Source organism: Microtus oregoni, unplaced genomic scaffold (assembly GCF_018167655.1).
Source record: "Microtus oregoni isolate MIOR12 unplaced genomic scaffold, Mior012 000002F_ref0000024, whole genome shotgun sequence".
NCBI classification, from domain to species: Eukaryota; Metazoa; Chordata; class Mammalia; order Rodentia; family Cricetidae; genus Microtus; species Microtus oregoni.
This window is the reverse complement of record NW_024543061.1, coordinates 89,147,242-89,166,662: the sequence shown is the minus strand read 5'-3', so window position 1 is coordinate 89,166,662 and position 19,421 is coordinate 89,147,242. Positions and strand designations below refer to the sequence as shown.

General features: G+C 39.3%; 1 protein-coding gene across 3 annotated transcripts in view; it reads right to left on the bottom strand.

The window, feature by feature from the left end:
* Window positions 1-246: 246 nt before the first annotated feature.
* The window catches only part of Resf1 (retroelement silencing factor 1), a 32,563-nt gene continuing 13,388 nt past the window's right edge, over window positions 247-19,421 (bottom strand). For 2 of the 3 annotated variants that reach the window (XM_041638797.1, XM_041638800.1), the window contains exons 3-5: window positions 6,197-10,649; window positions 4,657-4,740; window positions 247-1,110 (exon numbers count right to left, since the gene is read on the bottom strand). In XM_041638797.1, coding sequence (XP_041494731.1) covers window positions 953-1,110; window positions 4,657-4,740; window positions 6,197-10,595 — 4,641 coding nt within the window. In that variant the 5' untranslated portion in view covers window positions 10,596-10,649 and the 3' untranslated portion in view covers window positions 247-952. Of the gene's footprint in view, window positions 1,111-4,656; window positions 4,741-6,196; window positions 10,650-17,928; window positions 18,007-19,421 lie in introns of all 3 variants that reach the window. The other variant, XM_041638799.1, reaches the window with a different exon arrangement.

The following is a 19,421-nucleotide window of genomic DNA, read 5'->3' as shown; positions in this document are numbered from 1 at the left end:
AGAACTAGGGGTATAGTTAAGTGGCAGAGCACTTAACATGCATGAGGCCTAGATTCCATTTCAACCACTGGGTGAGGGAAAACTTTCTAAAAATAACCAATGCTCTCCTAGAGGTAAACATTCTCTGTCCCCTGTAGCAAAAGCCACCTTAGCCTCCCTGAGGTTGTGCCACCATGCCTAACTTTTATGTGTCTACTGAATGGGGGTAAGGAAATGGAACCATGAAGATTTCAACTGCCATTCTTTAAAAAATAAATGTTTATTTCAAGTATGAAAAGTAATGTCAAGACATCTTCCAAAAACTCCATTCAGTTTAACAAAAGTATAAAACAAAGCTTATGAAAAAACCTTTACAATAAGGTACAAAATACTTAGGAATATACTTTGACATTCACAGTGGGCATTTTCTGAAAAATAAGTTTTGCTAATGTGCTTAAAAACAAAAATGTATTTACAACCCCAGTCAAGGTCTCAGCTAATGAAGAGTTACGTCAGGATGACAGCATTCCAAGTAAGACCTGTGTAAGTCACCTTCATGGTTGTTTGTTTTTGAGAGAGTCTCGGGTAGCCTAAACTAAACTACTCTCAGCAGCCTAAAGGAATATGCTGCTGAGAGTGACCAATCACTGATCCTCGCGTCTGCATCTGCCAAATACTACATCACAGGTGTGCACCACTGTGCCAGTAAGACTTAAAACAAGTTCAACAGCATAGATCACACACTTTGCAGTTCCTAGACAAATACAATCTATTTCTTTGCCTGCTTACCAGCAGCTAAACCAACATTTTAGTCACACAATATCAATGAAAAACATTAACACAAGCTGTAACTGAACTCCTTGGCTGAGAAATCCAAATGTGAAAAGTCCTGAGTTATTTCCAGCAAGGGAGTCTGAAAAGAAAAAGTTAAGAGATTTCATGGCGATAGAAACAAAACCACTACATCCTGTGGCTACTTCACTGGACTGCTTCCAAGGCTTCTGCTTCTCTTCTCCAGGTACATCTTTTTGTAGGTACGGAACATGACATCTGAGTCTTTTACTGGGTTTTGTAGTGTTTCAAATTCATCGGCACTTAAGCTTCTCTTAGGGAGTCTTGAATCAGCCCGATCTAAGAAAACAAAACTGATACTTAATGTTCAATCTGACAAACAATGAAAAATGAGACAGGAAATGTACAGTGTCTGTAGTGGCAGAAAACTGAGCTAGAAATGACAACCAATGCCTAAAATCACAGCATTTTCAAGGTTCAGCTCAAGGCCAGTCTGAGTTCCACAGCAAGAGCTTGCCTCAAAATCCAAAGGAAGAGATGGAAAGATGGTTCAGTGGTGGCTGCTTTTAGTTCCTGCACCTGGGAGGCAGAGGCAGGTGGATCTCTGAGAAGAGAACAGCTTCTACAAAGAGTTCTAGGCCAGCCAAACCAACATACTGCGACCTTGTCTCAGGGTGGGGATGCGGCTGTAAGTGGGTGTGAAAGACAAAAGCGAGACAAGTGTCATTCCCAGCAGCTACAGGATGAAGGCTCACAAGTGCCTAGGACTCAGGAGATCCAATGTCCTCTTCTGGACTCTGAGGGCACTGCATCCACATGCACATAACCCACTCCCCAACATATACATACATAATTCAAAATAAAAACAAACAAGATGGAGAAAATACAGAAAGTTATCCAGGTACATGATGTAATCCTACACTAAGGTAGAGAGAAACAGGATGATCAGAAATTCAAGGTCAGTATTAACCATGGACAAGGTTCATTTCAAGGTCAGCCTGGGTTACATAAGATATCATCTTAAAAAAAAAAAAGGAACCAAACAGAGAATGGAAAAGAAGCAACAGTCTATCAAGGTCATGGTATATAACATCAGAAAAGCCCATACCTTCCCTTTCCATTTAACCCTTAGTGCAGTGCTTCATAGGCCTTGTTTCTCCTGCTTTCAAGCATTTACAGCTGTTCTCTCACTTCAGGGGCCTACCCCTCTTCACTACACCTACACTCTTGATCCTGCCTTTAGCCATTCCTCTAACAGGTTAGCAATGACTATCAAATCTACAGCCTCAAGAATGCAGGGCAAGCACTCAACTTTTTGAGCTATGACTTTTTTTTTTTTTTTTTTTTGGTTTTTCAAGACAGAGTTTCTCTGTAGCTTTGGATTCCATCCTGGAACTAGCTCTTGTAGACCAGGCTGGCCTCAAACTCACAAAAGATCCACCTGCCTGTGCCTCCTGAGTGCTGGGATTAAAGGCGTGTGCACCTACCACCGGGTGCTATACCCATTTTTTGATCTTTCTTTGAGATAGTACTTTGTTTTGTGGTCCAAAGTGGTCTCCAGTTCTCTATAATCCTCCTGCATCAATCCCTTAAGTTCTGGGATTATGAGCATGAACTAGCTAAGGCTAGCTAAGTTTTTTTATTTTGTACATTATCTCAGTATTTCTGACTCAATTTGTATTTGTTTGCCTATACATTTGAATCTCTACTCTCATCTTTGTCAAATCTGATATGGGAGAGTATTCTGCCTTGGCCCTTTAATAGGACAGAAAATTAGGTAGGCGGAGTAAACAGAGCAGAATGCTGGGAGGAAGAAGGCAGTGAGCCAGACACCATGCCTCTCCTTTCCAGGCAGACACCATAGCTCTCCTCTCCAAGATGGACACAGGTTAAGATCCTTACCGGTAAGCCACCACCTCGTGGTGCTACACAGATTACTAAATATGGGTTAATCAAGATGTGAGAGTTAACCAGTAAGAGGCTAGAGATAATGGGCCAAGCATTGTTTAAAAGAATACAGTTTCTGTGTAATTATTTTTGGGTAAAGCTAGCTGTGCGGAGCTGGGCGGGAACGCAGCCCACAGCTCCTACTACACAAATCCCTCTTTTAAAAAACACAATTTTAAAAACTAAAAAAAAAAAAAAAAAAAAAAAAAAAAAAAAAAGATGACTCAATGATTAAAAGAGCATACCACTCTTGTAGTGGACCCAAGATCTATTCCTAGCACCCATGTTGGTGGCTCAAAACTGCTTATAACTCCAGTTCCAAAAGATCTCACACTGATGGCACTTACAATGCACAGACGCAGAGACCTATACTTACACACTAATTAAAAATAATAAATCTTGGGCTGGAGAGATGGCTCAGTGGTTAAGAGCATTGCCTGCTCTTCCAAAGGTCCTGAGTTCAATTCCCAGCAACCACATGGTGGCTCACAACCATCTGTAATGAGGTCTGGTGCCCTCTTCTGGCCTGCAGACATACACACAGACAGAATATTGTATACATAATAAATAAATAAATAAATAAATATTTAAAAAAAAAAAATAAATCTTGCCAGGAGGTAGTGGTGCACACCTTTAATCCCAGCACTCAGGAGGCAGGCAGACCTCTGCAAGTTCAAGGCCAGCCTAGTATACAAAGCAAGTTCCAGGACAGGCTCCAAAGCTACAGAGAAACCCTGTCTCGAAACACCCAAAACTAATAAATAAATCTTTGGGCTGAGCATGATTGGCACATGCCTTTAATCCCAGCACTCAGAAGGCAGAGGCAGGTGGATCTCTATGAGTTTGAGCAAGTCAAGCCTAGTCTACAAAGCAGGTTTTACAAAAGTCAGGGCTACACAGAGAAACCCTGTCTCAAAAACACTAACAATAATAGTACGTCAAAAAAAATTAAAAAGATTCTATCATTGTCCTTAGTAAAATTGTTCCCAATTTCAAGACTCTGAAACTATCTTTGTCTTTTTGTTGTTGTTTTTTAGGGCTTTTCTGTGTAAGAACCCTAGCTGCTCTGGAACTCACTTTGTAGAACAGGCTCATCTTGAACTCAAAGTACTGGGATTAAAGGAGTATACCAACACTCAGCTATCTTTGCCTTTTAATCTTAGCAAAAGTAAGACATAACCCCTCAGCTTGACTCTACAAATTCATCCATTCCACTATAAATTAAACAGATAGTGAGGATTCAGTTAATACAGTTCTTGTCTAGCATGCACAGAGCCCTGGATTCTGTTCTTAGCAGCACATAAACCTTCAGCAGGTGAGAGGATAGAAGAAAGGATCAATAGTTCACAGTGAGTACAAGGCGAGCCTACCAGATCGTTGCTGACCAGGGCAACTAGCCTTGTCCTTTAAAATACTCCACTATCCTCAATGAACTTTGAAGAGATGGACCAGGTTCAAGTACCTAATATCTAGCAATGTACTAAGCCAGGCGACAAATGGGAATCTCCCTGCCTACCTTGTTAGGGAATTGAATGAATAAACCTGTAAAACACCAAATGGAAGCTGGCAGACATTATTGGTGGCCAATTCAGGGTGTCACAGATCTTAGTGAAGAGTTGCATAATATTCTTATTTAAAAATCACGGGATACAATGTCAAAATTGAGGTCAGTCCAGATCTAGAAAATTTAATACTTTATGTCTGTCCCTATTCAGGGAAAAGATACAAAACTCCCATATCTAATTCAATGTGATAGTATTATTTTTCTGTTAAAAAGGACCATCCTGACAGAGAGAACAGAACTCTTTCTTACCTTCAGAAACAAACACCACGTAACTTAAAAAAAAGAATATAAATAAAATCATGCATTGTGAGAGAACATGTAATTATACCCAAGTTATAGACAAAACAAAACAAAGGAAACAGATGGTGCTTTACCTATTTTTTGACTTGATTCAGGTATCTTTGTCTTTGCAGGGATACATTTTAACCAGTCTTCTTTTGTAGTTTTTATTCCTGAAACTGTTCAAATACTTGTTTTCAGATATATAATCTTTACTCCACTATTTTAGCATAAAATGAAATAAAAAACCCCACCCAAGGTCTCAGATTCCAAAACCCTAAGAAAAATGCGTAAGAAATGATCCTTTGGTTTTGGTCTTATTTGTTTTGAGAAAGGATCTCATTGTGTAGTTCTGGTTGGCTTGGAGCTCACTATGTAAACCAAGCTGGCCACAAATTCAGAAATCCACCTGCCTCTGCTTCCCAAGTCTTGAAATTAAAGGTGTGTGCCACCTCTTGTTTTGAAATCAGCCATTTTAGACATTAAACAAAATCATTTTGTATTCTATACCTTTCACCTTACACACACACAGAGAGAGAGAGAGAAAGAGAGTGTGTTTATGCTGTATAGCTTCATCACCCCAAAAGATATAATCAGAAGAGAAAAAAGAATCCAAGACAAAACTAAAACTTCAACTGAAATCCTACCGTTTTCCAATCTGCGTTTCACTGCACAGTGTATTAGCTGTAATATCTCCAACTTCAAAATCTTCACTTATGACCACAACTATTCATCCATTTTCTCCTTTAATTCTGCACTTCATGGAGATGCTACCTATGACTCATAATTGCTGTTCTGGCTTTTTCACTGTTTAAGGTTTTTGAAATGCCGTCTTATAGCCAGGGTTGGCCTAAAACTCCCTGGATTCTTCTGCCTCCAGCATTCCAAATGTACCATTCTGTCAATCACCATTCAGAATGTGTGACTAATTTGAGATTAATTTGTTCCAAGCAATTACAACTTCTACAAGTCGTCTATTTCATAAGCAGATTAGATGTTACCATTTTAACTTTGGGGATAACATCTTCCATCCTCAATTTCAAAGACTGCAACAAACTGACCCCTTACATTAGAACTGTACATTACCACCTGATATTTGGAACAAAGTTTCACATAGAGGCTGCTTTGAAATTACCAACATAAAAAGAAACTAAAACCAAGACACTGGCCGTGACTGCAGTTCAGTGGGAGAATGCTGGTGGTCTGACCACCAACCAATACCACAAAATCAAAACTTCTTGAAACAAATGTACACTTGAAACTTTTCAAACTTTTACCACAAGAAATGCTCTTCACAGTGTAGTTTCTTAGGGACTTAATAAAATATTTGTGCACAGGAAATGTTCATTTGGAAAATTTGCCAGTACTAATTATTATAATTTAAAATAAAGGGCAACAAACACGAAACAAATGCTGCTCACTGTCGCCCGACTCTAACCCATAGCACTCTCCCACTCCCAGGACACCTCTATGGTGCCTCCCACATAAACCACTGGTTGGGCTCTTTTACAATTCTACTACTTAGAAGATGGAGACAAGAGCATTGGAGTTAAAAAGGTCAACCTTGATGATAAAGTGATTTATCGCCAGCCGGAACTGTGTCTCCCCCATCCCCCCAAACAAATTATACTGAACCTTGAACAGGTGCTTGCTGCTTCCCAGTTCCAGGCCTTGGATCATCTTGCATGTCAACAGAGCTTGTATTCTTCAATAGCACATCTGGACATAATTTAAACTCCAACATACTAGGCTTGTCTGTGTCATCTTTTGGCGTGGATGTAGATACACTACTCTTCTCTTTACTAAGCTTCTTGGAGCCACTGTCCAATTTGGTGAGACAAATGCTTTCCCGTTCTGTGCATTTAAATGCAACTCGATTCAGATACTGTTTCCTTTGTTCCTTTACCTGGAAAGGTATCTCACTGAACTTATTACTCATACTGGTCAATCTTTCTAATTTGGTTTTATCAATATAGGCTTTGTCCAGCTGCTTCCTGTCAAGTTTTCCACTACTATTTAACACATTGTACATCCTAGACTCCACAGAATGGTGGAACTTGAGATTTTTGCCATGGCTGGTAGAATTATGTTCTGGTTCTTTTGAGGTCTGTGCTCTGACATCCTGCCCCTCAATTAATTTTCCCCAGCTGGGTGATGCAGACTGTTTACTGGACTTCATGTGTTCAGAGTCACAGGGCACATTTTCTACACAGATGTTTTTGGAGGCGTTACTCCCCATATGTTTGTCTTTCTGCCGTTGTAAATATTCTTGCACTCTAGTACTCTTAGAGGAGCTGCCCTTTGAGTCTGACAACTCAGAATTTGGCACTGTCTTTTCTTTAACACTGATTCTTTCATTTGGTTCTGTCAGAGTACTGGGTCCACCATTTTTGTTCTGCTCTTGTTTTTCATATTTCTTCTTTTTTATTTCCACATCTGGGATAAGTACATGGTCTGTTTTTCTTTTTTCAAAATACTTCAGTCTGGAGGAACCTGCTTTGAATTTTAATTTTTTCTTTTCTGGTGACACTGACTGCCCCCAAAAGTTATTCCTCCTGCATGGATCTTTATTTGGCAGAAGTTCTACATGTGCTTTTACTGGACCAGAGTCTTGGGACAAGTGTTTTTTCTGTATGCTTTCCTGAGAAGCTTGTTTAGAAAATGTTGGCGTATTTTTATCAGAGTTGGAAGCTGGCACTGGAAATATTCCTGGGGATGTTATTTTATTGCTTTCTAAGGGATTTAGTCTGTCACATTTAGATGAAACATTTTTTATTTTTTGCTCCATTTTCAGTGAGCTATCCTGTTTTGTTTTAGATTTGTCTTTATCTTTCTTGTAACATTTCATTGAAACATGGTCAGTTAATTCCTTTTCCACCTTTGGTAAACTACCGTCTTTTGTTTTGGGTGTTTTTATCTGTTCACCATGTATTTCAGAAAAATTGCCTTTGTCAGCTGCTTGGATCAAAGGACTTTTTGGGTTATTAGAAACAGGACTGATTTCAAAAATAGTGATTCCACTATTGCAGGACTGCTCTCCTTGTTTGCAGCTGTTGACCTCCAAAGAACATTGGTCTTTCTCTTTCTCTTTCATGGATCTGCAAAGACACTGTGGCACACCTTCATAAACCACTGAGAGCCAACCCAAAGCACAGCAATGGACTTTGTCTTTCTCCACATCCCCCATTTCAGGGTCATGATTTTCTTCTCTGGGGACCTGTGAGTCACAAGGGCTCTTTACTTCTGCAATGACTTTTCTATTCTCTTCTGCAATAACTGTTCCACTCTCAGGTACTGCCAATGTGTCTAAGTCACAGGGTTGATCTTCTTCAGGAAACAATTCTTTGATTTGTTCTGAGTTTAATACTGTAATTTTTATTTGGTCTGTGCTATCCACACACATATTACCAGTTTTACGATCAGTTTGATTTTCTGAGACTTCATGTATCTTTTGTGGGCCCACAGAAACTTCATGTCTGGTAACAGTTTCAATGCCATAAGGGAACTCTTTTAGAAGTTCTGACAGCTGGTCATGTATGTATGAGACAGGTTCATTTTCATCACTAACCTCATTTATTGCAGTTAGATTGTGGCTTGACTTAATGCTGACCATATCAGTTTCCTGATGAGGATCCTGCTCAATAGCAGCTGGTGAACATACATCCTTAATTGTTCCTTTTACACCAGTATTCTCCTTATTGCTTTCTTCTAGAATTTCTTTGTTTGCTTCAACATACTCACTAGATGCTGGCTCTAAAGGCTGCAGCAGCTCTGGCTGCTCAGAGACTTCATGAGGAACATCTGTACACTGCACACACTTATCTTTCTGAAGATCACAGTCTTTATTTTCAGTGGTGTCATCTACTTGTTCTTCTTGCTGACTATTGATTACCTGCTGATTAGGTGAAGGTTTCTGGGGCTCATTTTTTACAGAGTTGAATATCTCTGCTATCTGGGAATTGTAAGATACATCACCTTCTGCAAGAGAACAGATACTTTCAATCTGTAACATGGGCCCACTCAAAACGGCACAGTCCTTAGGGTTAGGCAAAGCTTCAGTGCCCAGGGTAGAGGGCTTTCCCAGGCTGCTATCAGTTAAGTCTAGATCACCCTGTGTTGGTTTGTGCTCCTTTTCCTTGAGTATAGGCAGGGAAAGCTCAGCTGATACGGTAGTATTTGTTACTCCTCCCGTAGCATCAAGGGGCAAAGCAACAGCTACTGTTGTATTTTCTGCTTGCTGGTCTTGTAAGCTACAAACACTGCCTTCTTTAACAACCGGATACACAGTTTCAGGCACTTCAGGTGCTAACTCTTTCCCAGGTACCGTTTTGATATTCGAAAGAATTAAGGGTGAAACTACAGCAATCTGAAGCTCTGTTCCTTTTCCAACAGTTACATCTGGAGACTCATAACTTTGTGTAAGAACTGACAAGACTGTTTGGGATGAACTGGACATTTTCTGAGAACTTCTAACACCTGAACAAAAATTCTTAACATGAACTTCACTCGTAGGATTTGAACTGCCAACTGCTGTTGTACTGGTTCTTGATGCATTACACTGTTTTTCTTCTAAAGGTTTTGGAACACTTTCTTCTGTGGTTTTTGGAGGATGGTTTTTCCAAAGAGAAAGACATGTTGCTAGCAATTCCATTGAGTAGGGATTGCTACGTTTAGCAGACATTTCTTTTGTTGTAAATTCAGAATGCTGAGTTGGTTCAGTGTAATTAGTATTGGCTGTTTTACTACAACCAGCTGCCATCAAAAGATCTTTATTGATTTTAATTTTTCTTGCAAGTTCTGAAAACTTCTTTTTGATTTCTACTAGTGATTTAATATCCCTCACCAGCTTTTCTTTTGTGACATTTGTGTCTAGTATTTGATTGGTACTTGGATTGCAGGGATACTTTCTTTCCTCTTGATTATTTTGAACAAGAGTCTGAACACCAGCCCCAGAAGAGCTAGCAGAGCCATTGTAAGATTGTTTTGTATTTATTTTCAACTCACAGAATTTTCCAATTGTGCTGGGATTTTCATCACTGTCCTGCCACAGCTGTTGAAAGCCTTTGTAAGAATCTTTCTTTGTCTCAGATGAGTGCATCTCTGAACTCTGAGACATCTCCACAGACAAATGTCTAGAAACAGGCTGAGAATTTTGCGTGTTTTGGCTTCCATATCTACAACTGTAAGATGGGGGAGGAAGTCTTTTGCTGGTTTCTGCAGCATACTGAAATGACACAGGTACAGGATGCTTTGACTGTAAAGTCTGTGTAGAGGTTGCAAGTTGATTATTTTTGACTTGCAATGACATGGATGACACAAAGTTTTGTTTCTGAACAGAAGGGTCTTGCACAAAGTTTTGTGGTAAATAAGGATATTGCTTTGGAGGTGGCCTGTAATCTGGATAAGCAGGTTCACTGGATGTGCACTGTGTCCAGCCAGCAAGCTGATCTGGTACCGGGTGGTTAAGTCCCTGATTTCCTTGATAGTTTCCTTGGTGATTTATAGGAACTCTTACAGAATTTGAAGGAGTCATTTGTAGTTGCACAGAGTAGCTATCTGATGTGACAAACTGACTCTGTGATGCATGCATATAAGGCATATTAGTCCCTCCATCAGGTTTATGGGATATCGTTGCCTCTGTATGAGAAGGTATAAAATTCCTCATTGTTGAGTTCATCCAGAAATTTTGTACAACTCCTGAAGACACTGTTTGCAAATTGTGGTTTGGTTGTTGGGCTCCTTTAACATTTCTACTTGTGACTCTTTCTACTGAAGTCTGTGAGGCCACAATTGTCCTGTTATGCATATTAGAAACAGAGATCTGAGGAGTTATGTAACTCCTGCCATTCAGAAGTGGCTGTGAAACTGAATTTGAACTAGTGGGATACATGCATGGTTCTTGGTTTTGTGGGAGGCAGCTGAAAGAACTTTGAGAAGTTGTGGAAGGCAGTAATAACTGCTGCAAAACAGACGACTGACTTTTAGAATACGATGGGTTTGGGGCAGCATGCTCTGGTTTTGCATTCCAATTCATATTTGATCTGGCTTATTAGTAGTGCAGTATAGTCTGTGGTTTTGAATGTCAAATCTGCAAGAAAAACAAATAAAGATCTTTTATTACAAACTTTTCTCTCCATCTCCTGACTTTTTTGAGACAGAGACTTTCTGGCCCAGAACTCCATTTGTAGACCAGATTGCCAGATTGGCTTCAAACTTGTGGTAATCACTCAGCTTAGACAAAATTTCAAAAAACAATGAAAGCAAATTATGTCTATGTTAACTACAAAAGGACCTCACATTAATAAGTCATACACAGATAGTAGTAATAATGGAAGCTACAACAATAATTTAGCCAATTGTCAAGATCAATAAAATGTGTAACAATTCACTCCATTCAAAGCAGCTGTTACCTGTTAAATTAAAGTGGCATCTTATTGCTTTTATTTATTATTTTTTGAGGTGGGAATAATGGACTTACAGAGACTCAAGGATGCTAAACATTCACTCTACTCCTAAACGATAGATAGATGATAGATAGATAGATGATAGACAGATTAATAGATGATAGAAAGATAGACAGACAGACAGACAGACAGACATAGAGATAGAGCGATAGCCTGTTCATACTTATTGATACTTACTTTATTCTAAACTATCTATGCCAGTTGTAAAGCAAAGCTTACCAGGGAAAGAAGTTCTTACTCTATATTCCGAACACATAATTCTATTGAAGTACACAATAGCATCACAAAAGTTCTAAGCATAAACATTCACTCATAAAGTTTCACACTCTACCCACAACTACTCAAGAGGCTAAAAAAGATTGTGAAAATATCTGGACAATGTAAAGAGACCTTATCTGAAAAATAGAACAAAATTTAAAACATCTTTTAAGACAAATGCAGTTGTAACAAACACAATATACTGTTATTTCACTAAAAAAGTATCTACCTACATAGCATTCAACTTTATGGCTATGTCACTTGTGATTTACCAAGAAATTTACCTGAGCCAGGCCCAGTTATACATGTCTATAATCCCAGAACTCAAAACATTGAAGCAAGAAGACATCAAGTTCAAGTTCTAGCTAGGCTACAAAGTGAGTTCAAAGCCTACCAGGGCAGTTTCAGTGAATCCCATCTCAAAACAAAAAGCTAAAACTGTAAGAATCCAGATGATCTACAGTTCCTTTCTCAAGCACAAATCTTGACTGAGATGTAGCTACACGAGAAAGCTACAGGCATGAGATAATGTCTAAGTCTAAAGAAGAATTCCTCCAGCACACATAAGACCACAAGAACAGAGAAGTGTGAAAGAGGAACTCAGAGAATGGGACAAAGGCAACTTGCATTCAATTCTATCTTTAGTAAGTAGATACTGCTATAGAAAAAGCTGTGGAAAAACAAAACTTATTCATCCTTGATGTGAAGCCAGAGTCCTATGTCTCTGTATTCCACTGCCCTCCTTTCTAGGACCCTGTGTTGTCTATGGCTTTTATGTCATAAAAAAAGAAAGAAAAGTATTATTTGACCTTTGTCCCTGATACAGAACAACATTCCATAATTTGCAGTTCCTTGAGTGACAGGAGCATCCTCTACTTTCTTTCATTCACACTGAGTACACACTACTGAGATAAGAGGGAGAACTAAGTGCAGTCTCAGGAAGCACTCAGCACCAGTAGCTCGGAACGTTCAACCCCACCCATAGCTTTAGAAAGCGGGAAGAACCAGAGTTTAACACTGCAAATGACAGTCTTGAGTGAGATTTGATACAAGGTAGTGCTCAGAGTAGTACTGCCTAGAGATGGAAGCTCCACCCATCCCTTAAAAAAAGCTGACCCTATCCATCACATCCTTAGGGTTTTACTGAGTATACCTACCAAGAAGGGACAGTCTTGTGAAACTGAGTCCTTTAACTAGAATTTGATGATACAGGACTCAATGGGAGAACAAGATACCCAGAAGGCATGTGCACAAAACTAGAGAATAAGTTGGCAGGGAGAAAAGTCCCTGCTGTCACGAGTGTTGTTTTAATGTAGAGATACAGTGTTAAAATCAGGTGGGTTATGGGGAAGACACACTAGAGTTGCTGGCACACAGAAACACTTTGCAAGGAACAGGTGGCTGTGGAGATAAACTTTGGGAGAAGTTTAATTCTGGATCTCCAAGCTACAGAGATGATAACACTGGCTGAGCATGTCACTATGTCCTTTGGTATAGTAGAAAATGTATTTTACTATAGTGCCAGTTCTGGACAGAGGTCCCCAAATCCTTATTTAACCTTAAACTTGTAGTGATCCTCCTGCCTCTATACTTAAAGTGCTGTAATTTCAAAGCAAGTTCAACCATGACCAACTAAAAACATAGCTATACAAGTTGGTAACCACAAACTGGAGGTTGGAGGGTGAAGACCACTAGACCTGGGAATTCTATAGTCAGCTAACCTATCTGAAATGGCCATGCCTGGCTTTTACATGGGTGCTGGGGATTTAAACTCAGATCCTCTTGCTTATATCGCAAGCATCTAACACACTATATATTTTAGATATTCCACGAGAGCAAGTAGTGATTTGGATGAGAATAGTCCACACATTCTCAATGGCTCACATATTTGAGTGCTTGGTCCCCACCTAGTGGAACTGTTTGGAAAGGATTATGAAATGTGGCCTTGCAGGAGGAAGTTTGCCACTGGGAGTGTTAATGGAGGTGGGCTTTCAGGTTTCAGAAGCCCACACTCTTCCCAGTTAGCTCTCTCTGCTTCGTGTTTGTTGATCAAGATACAAGCTCTCAGCTACTGCTCCAGCACAAGTCTGCATGCCTATTGTCATGCTCTCTGCCATCATGGTCATGGACTCATCCTACGAAATTGCAAGCTGTCAATAAACTGTTTCTTCTTTAAGCTGTCTTCGTCATGGTGTTTACAACAGCAACAGAAAAGTAAGTAAGACAGAACACAAATGCAAACACTGGGCTTTCTTAAACTGTATCTACTGTATATTTTACATTTCGGGGACTTCGTATAATTTGATATTCTCTATGTACAAAAGTTAAAGGTCAAGTGAGGCAGTAACCCCTTCCACCTGTTTAAATATTAATCACTATTTGAGGGAGACTTTGTTTTTGTAATTTTTTAAAATTTTCTTTAAAAATTCTAAAAGATTAAATTTATCAAGTATTATTATACTTAAGTTACTCCACTATGCTATGCCCAAATCAGAACTAAGCTAGGCACAGCGGATCTGCCTGAATTCATAGCACCTAGAAGTGAGTCAGTCCACTGTGTGTAGCACCGTTTCCTGGGTTTGGGTCCTGGACAACATAGACGGAACAAGCTGTATGTCGTAGACAAGCATGTTCCCTCTCTACTCACAACTGCTCCAACTTCCTGCCTTGACTCCCTGCAAGGGGGACAATAATCTGGAATTGTTAACCAAGTAAACTTTTTCCCTTAAAGTTTCTTTTGTCAGAGTACCACAACAACATGACAGAAATTAAGGCAGTGGACAGAGTGCATGTCATGCCAAATGTGAAGACTACCTTCTATGTAAAGACCAGCATAGTAGCAGGCACATGGACTGACTCTTCATCATAACAATTAACATAATCGAAACAATCTCCCACTAATACATTCACAGGCCATCCTAATTTAGACATCATTGAGACAAGTTGACAAGTATAACTAACTAACACTCACTAAGCCATCTCCCTAGCTCTTGTCTGTGTTTTGAGACAGGGCCTTCAAGCAATTGGGTTTATTTAGTAATGGCCCACAAAAGCATTCAGAGTGGCAATGATGGCGATTCAAACAAGCCCCACACACTTCTGTAAGTAGGAAGGTAACTTTACTCTTCTGTATATGTAAGAAAAATCAGGGACATAGCCACAGTATGCAGCTCAGCTGCATGAAGCCCTTGTTCTATCCCCAACACCATATAATTTAGGCATAATGGCACAAAGCAGTAATCCCAGCAGAAGGCTCAAAGAATCAAAAGCTCAAAGCTTTCCTTCCCTATTTATCAAGGTTGAGGCCAGCCTTGGAAACATTAAGATCCTATCTCCAAAACAAAAATAAACAAAACACGCACTTATAACCAAGTATAATACTTGGAAGTTGAAAGGCACCACTTAAACCTCAATGTTGAGACCAGCCTGGGCAATACAGTGTGACGAATGCAGATAAAACCAAACTTACGACCGAGAAGTGGACAAAATCTACCCTTTAGTTTTCCATGGAGACTGGATCTTAACTGGTATTACTACCATTAGTATTTCCTAGGAAGAAACCTGAGAAGATGCTTACAAGGGGCGGGGGGAGGGCAAATGAAGTTATAATAGCAGATGAGTTAAAGGAGGGTAGAGAATGACGTGACTAGGTGAAGACTTTTCACCTGAAAATTTTATGAAGCTCTTACTAAGGTGTTCTGATGGTTAGTTTTAACAATTAACTTGATACAGCCTAGAAGGCATCACCTGAATGAGTGAGATAAGGGATATCTAGATCAAGATGACCTATGGGGATGGCCCTGGAGGACTATATTGATTATGCTGATCAGAGGTGGGTTTGAGTTCCACACTGCCTAAGAAAGGAAACTAAGTAGGGTGGTGGTGCTCACCTTGAATCCCAGCACTCAGGAGGCAGAGGCAGATGGCTCTCTGCAAGTCTGAAGCCAGCCTAGCTACAGAGCGAGTTCCAGGACAGCCAGGAATACACAGAGAAATATAAAAAAAAAAAAAATTTAAAAAAGGGAATTAAAGAAAGCAAACTGAGCACAGACACGCATGTAATCATCTCTGCTCCTGGCTGTGGAATGGACCAGCTGCTTCAAATTCCTGCTTCTTCCCCACAGTAACCTGGAATTGTGACCCTTATAAGTTCTCTCCCCCTTAAAATTCCTTTCATTGAGTTGTTTTATTGTGGAGATGTGACCACCAGTCCTAAACTGATAACCCTGTGTTTTTATCTGCCCAGAAATAAACTGCTCTATTCCAGTCATTAGAGCGATAATTTACACAGGTTCCTGGGATGACTAAAGAAACCTAATATGGAGCCAGGCATCCCTAAGGGCTGTTGACCTTTGGCTCTGGAATGTCTGGGGATCCTAGTGGCCTACAGGTGAGGTAAGAATAGGATAATGGCTGGGAAGTATTGACAGCCGCCCTTGCTTCTGTAGAACTTGCTTATAGCTATGAGAAAGGAATAAAATGGCAGGGAAGTAAGAAACAACTCAGAGAAGTAAAACAGTTTTCCTGCCCAGCTGTGGCGTTCACAGGTAGCAGTAATAATACCGTGTCTGCCTTTCAAAATCTCACTTCACTCCACCTCCAAATAGCATGCTTCCTTCTGCCAACAGTAAGAATAAATTCATTTAGTCTAAATTGGATTGAGTCTAGAAAGAATAAATTCCTTTAATCTAAATTTGGATTAAAGTCTTAAAAAAAAAAAACAGAAGAATTGTTAACTATCAAAGAAAAAGTGAAAGTAAAACTGTCAGCTCCTCCGCTGCTGCTGCTGCGGGAGGCAATCATTTAAGGCAGCTGCAGCCAGGGGCTATGCAGAATCTTTGGATTCCTGATCTTGACTCAGAGAGAGAGAGAGAGAGGGAGAGGGGGGGGGAGGGAGAAAGAGAGAGAGAGAGAGAGATGCCAAGGCAATCAATCATTTAAGGCAGCTACAGTCTGCCTTTACCTGATTTGCCTATTGATCAATCTGCTGTAAGGACAGGAGGTGGGGTAAGTATATCCCAGGAACATCAGCAGTCGTGGTGTAAATATAAGAGGTTAGCTGCGCAGCGTGAAAAACAAATAAAAAGTAACGAGAATAATTGTAAAAAAAAAGTAACTTAAGAAGTAACTTGTATAGGAGTGTAAAAAAGGTAAATATGGGCCAAGAAAACAGCAAATAGCTGTTTGTACATTTACTTATAGGTACTTTAAAGGTTAGGGGTACTACGGAAAGACAACTGCAGAAGGGAGTATGAATCTAGAGATTTAAAAAGGTGTGTGTGAATGAATGAGCACTCTTGGTCTGTGTTTTAACTGTTACTATGTTGCTGTCTTATGTGTTTATGTCTTTGAAAGTTTAAGGGGTTCCTGTACCTGTCTGTCTGTCATTACTGTCTGTTTTTGTCTATTGACCTTCTTTGTTATCCTGGAAGAGAGGAGGCAGGCAGCCTCTGTCTCTAGACTCCTGTGCATCTTTATTGGATCAGTTCCAGGACTTGGGGTCCCGAAGGAGAAACTTCTCTGGAGGCGCATGAAGCTGGCCACCCCCCTTTGTTGTTCTCTGGCCCACAGCCAGCCAGCAGCTCCTGCAGAGGGCAGGGGTGCAGGCACATGCTCAGGTGGGCAGACACTACAGGGAGACATGGTGGTGTGTAAGGGGCAGCAGAGAATTGACTGCTTGCAGTTGAAAAACTGCACAGATGTGTAACAGAGAAGCTTTGATGGTTGCGGGAGAAGTTAACAAAAAATTTTTTTCAGGAATCCTAGCAGTCAAGGACACTCTGTGCCCAAGAGCGCTTCTCCCCCTCTTTTCTTTCCTAAGTTCTTCTTCACCTCGATAACACTCAAGGTCTCTTCTGCCGGCCAGCAATTTCTCATTTTAACCTCCCCTGTCTTGATACTGCTTTTAAAAAAAAAAATGTTGAGTTATACCAACCTGTGTACTTTGGAAAGCGTTGATTTAAAATAATAGTTCAAGATGCATTATGTTTGGGGAAAATTATGCTTTTGTTTTCACAGGAAAAGAAAAAATAGGAGTTTTAATCACTTAGATCCAATGGATTATAAATATTTATCATCTTTAAAGGAAATTGGGTACAAATTATCATTAAGAAAAAAAACTGCTGCTAGTTTCAAAAGTTTCACATTGGTACAGGTTTTTATACACAAATTTACATTATTCTTATTGTGATACATACATGTGTATTATACATTTTGGTTCTTGTTTGAAATGTATCTATGCAATGTTCTGGACTGCTGGATAAACTCACAAGAGGAGACATTCATGGAGATTTACATGTTGTCTAAAGGACAAGGGAACAAACAAGAAACTAAAATTATATATAAAACATCTATGGGCAATAATAATGAGTTTTAAGAAAAACTATAAATATTCTAAATATTTAATTATGTTGTGCTAATTCTGATTGATTTCTCCATTAATAAGGCTGGTGATTCTTCACTGAAGAATAGTTATGTCAATTATGCGATCATGTTCTTTAAAGGTAAAAGGAAGACTGAGGTTCTAAATACAAGTTAATAATTAATTAATCATCCCAGTACAAGCAACCCTCTGAGTTACAGGGTTCTATATGATTGGCCTCCTATAAAATAACAAAGCTAAAGGTCTTAGCTATTCAGACTTACATAGAAAAGTCCAAACATGTTCTTAAAAACTTCAACATCACATCCATGGTCGGTAAATGAAAACTGCAGTAACTGCTCCTATGATGGACAAAATGCTTATGTTATGAGTCTATATTAATTCTGAGGGTCAAAAAAATAAAAAACTGGGATCAATACAGGTTGTAAGGATTTGAAGGCATAAAGCTTGGAGATTATATGGGTATGAAAAGATAGTCTAAAAAATATAGATAAAATTTATAAGAAATAATGGCTTTAGATGTATATAAAAATTACAAGATTTCTTTCCCCTTTCATAATATTATACTAGGATTTCAAAAGTTCAGATTTAACATTAACAGAGTTCTGACAAGCTAATAGAGCAATCATTGCTTACTATTTGGGTCACAAACTCAAGATTTTAAATTTTTTTTGTTGTTGTTGTCTTCTGAATATAGGCTTATATGCTGTTTAATCCAAGTCATAGTTCTTGTTAGGACTCAGAACTACTTCTGTTGTTTCACAGATACCTCTTACCTCCTTTTTCTACAATATGGATTTCAGTACAGACTAATAATGCTAATACATCTGAAACTTTTATGTCCTTTTATAAAATGAAGATTCATACAAACTTCAAAAAATTTAACAAATTATATATCTTAAATCCACTTCTCACAAGTCAAAATAATTACAGTATTTTTCTCTCTCCTGGTCTTGGGACTCTTCCCCTTCCTTAATTATTGAGAATATGAGTAAGCAAGTTTCAAATGAGTCCATAAATTTAATTTATGTTTCCAGTTTGTATCTGTTTCACCAGGTTCCCACTTGGCTGACAAACACATCCAAGCATCAATTGCTGATAACAACCTCCTCCAAATGACTGAGTTCTGAACTTGCTGAAACCTGATGTGGACTAATCCAGCCAATGTGACTGCTGTCTTTTCAGCTTGTCAATGAACCAGATTCTTCTAAGTTCCCTCATTGCTTTTGACTAACATTCTAGCCTTCCAGGGCCCTAAGAACAACATCCTAAGGTCAGCAGGAAGTAATTACAGAAATGAATACATCATCCCTGCCCCCCCCCCCCCGCCCCAGAATACTAGATAAAAAGGAAATCTCTCTGACAGTCATCACAGGGATTTTGGTCATTAATGGCTTCAATAAATAATAATTCCTATCTGGGTGCCTTTAAACTAATGTTAATAAAATCTCGATACCAGCCTCTGGAATAAATTCATCTCAAGGTTTGAGATGATGTACTAAACAGGGGCAAGGAACCTTTTAAAGAACAGCATTTTGTCCTTAATAACCTTATAGCTGAACAACCCATTTCACAAGCTCGAACTGTCTTTACTGATGGTTCTAGAACTCATGCCGCTGACTGGACTGAATCAGTTTTGGTCTCGATTATCTCCTTATTCCCCAGAGCAACAGAATGAGTTACAGACAGTCATTCAGACATTGCAGGATTTTCCTGCCGAGGCCCTTAACATAGTGGCTGATTTGGAATCAGCCAC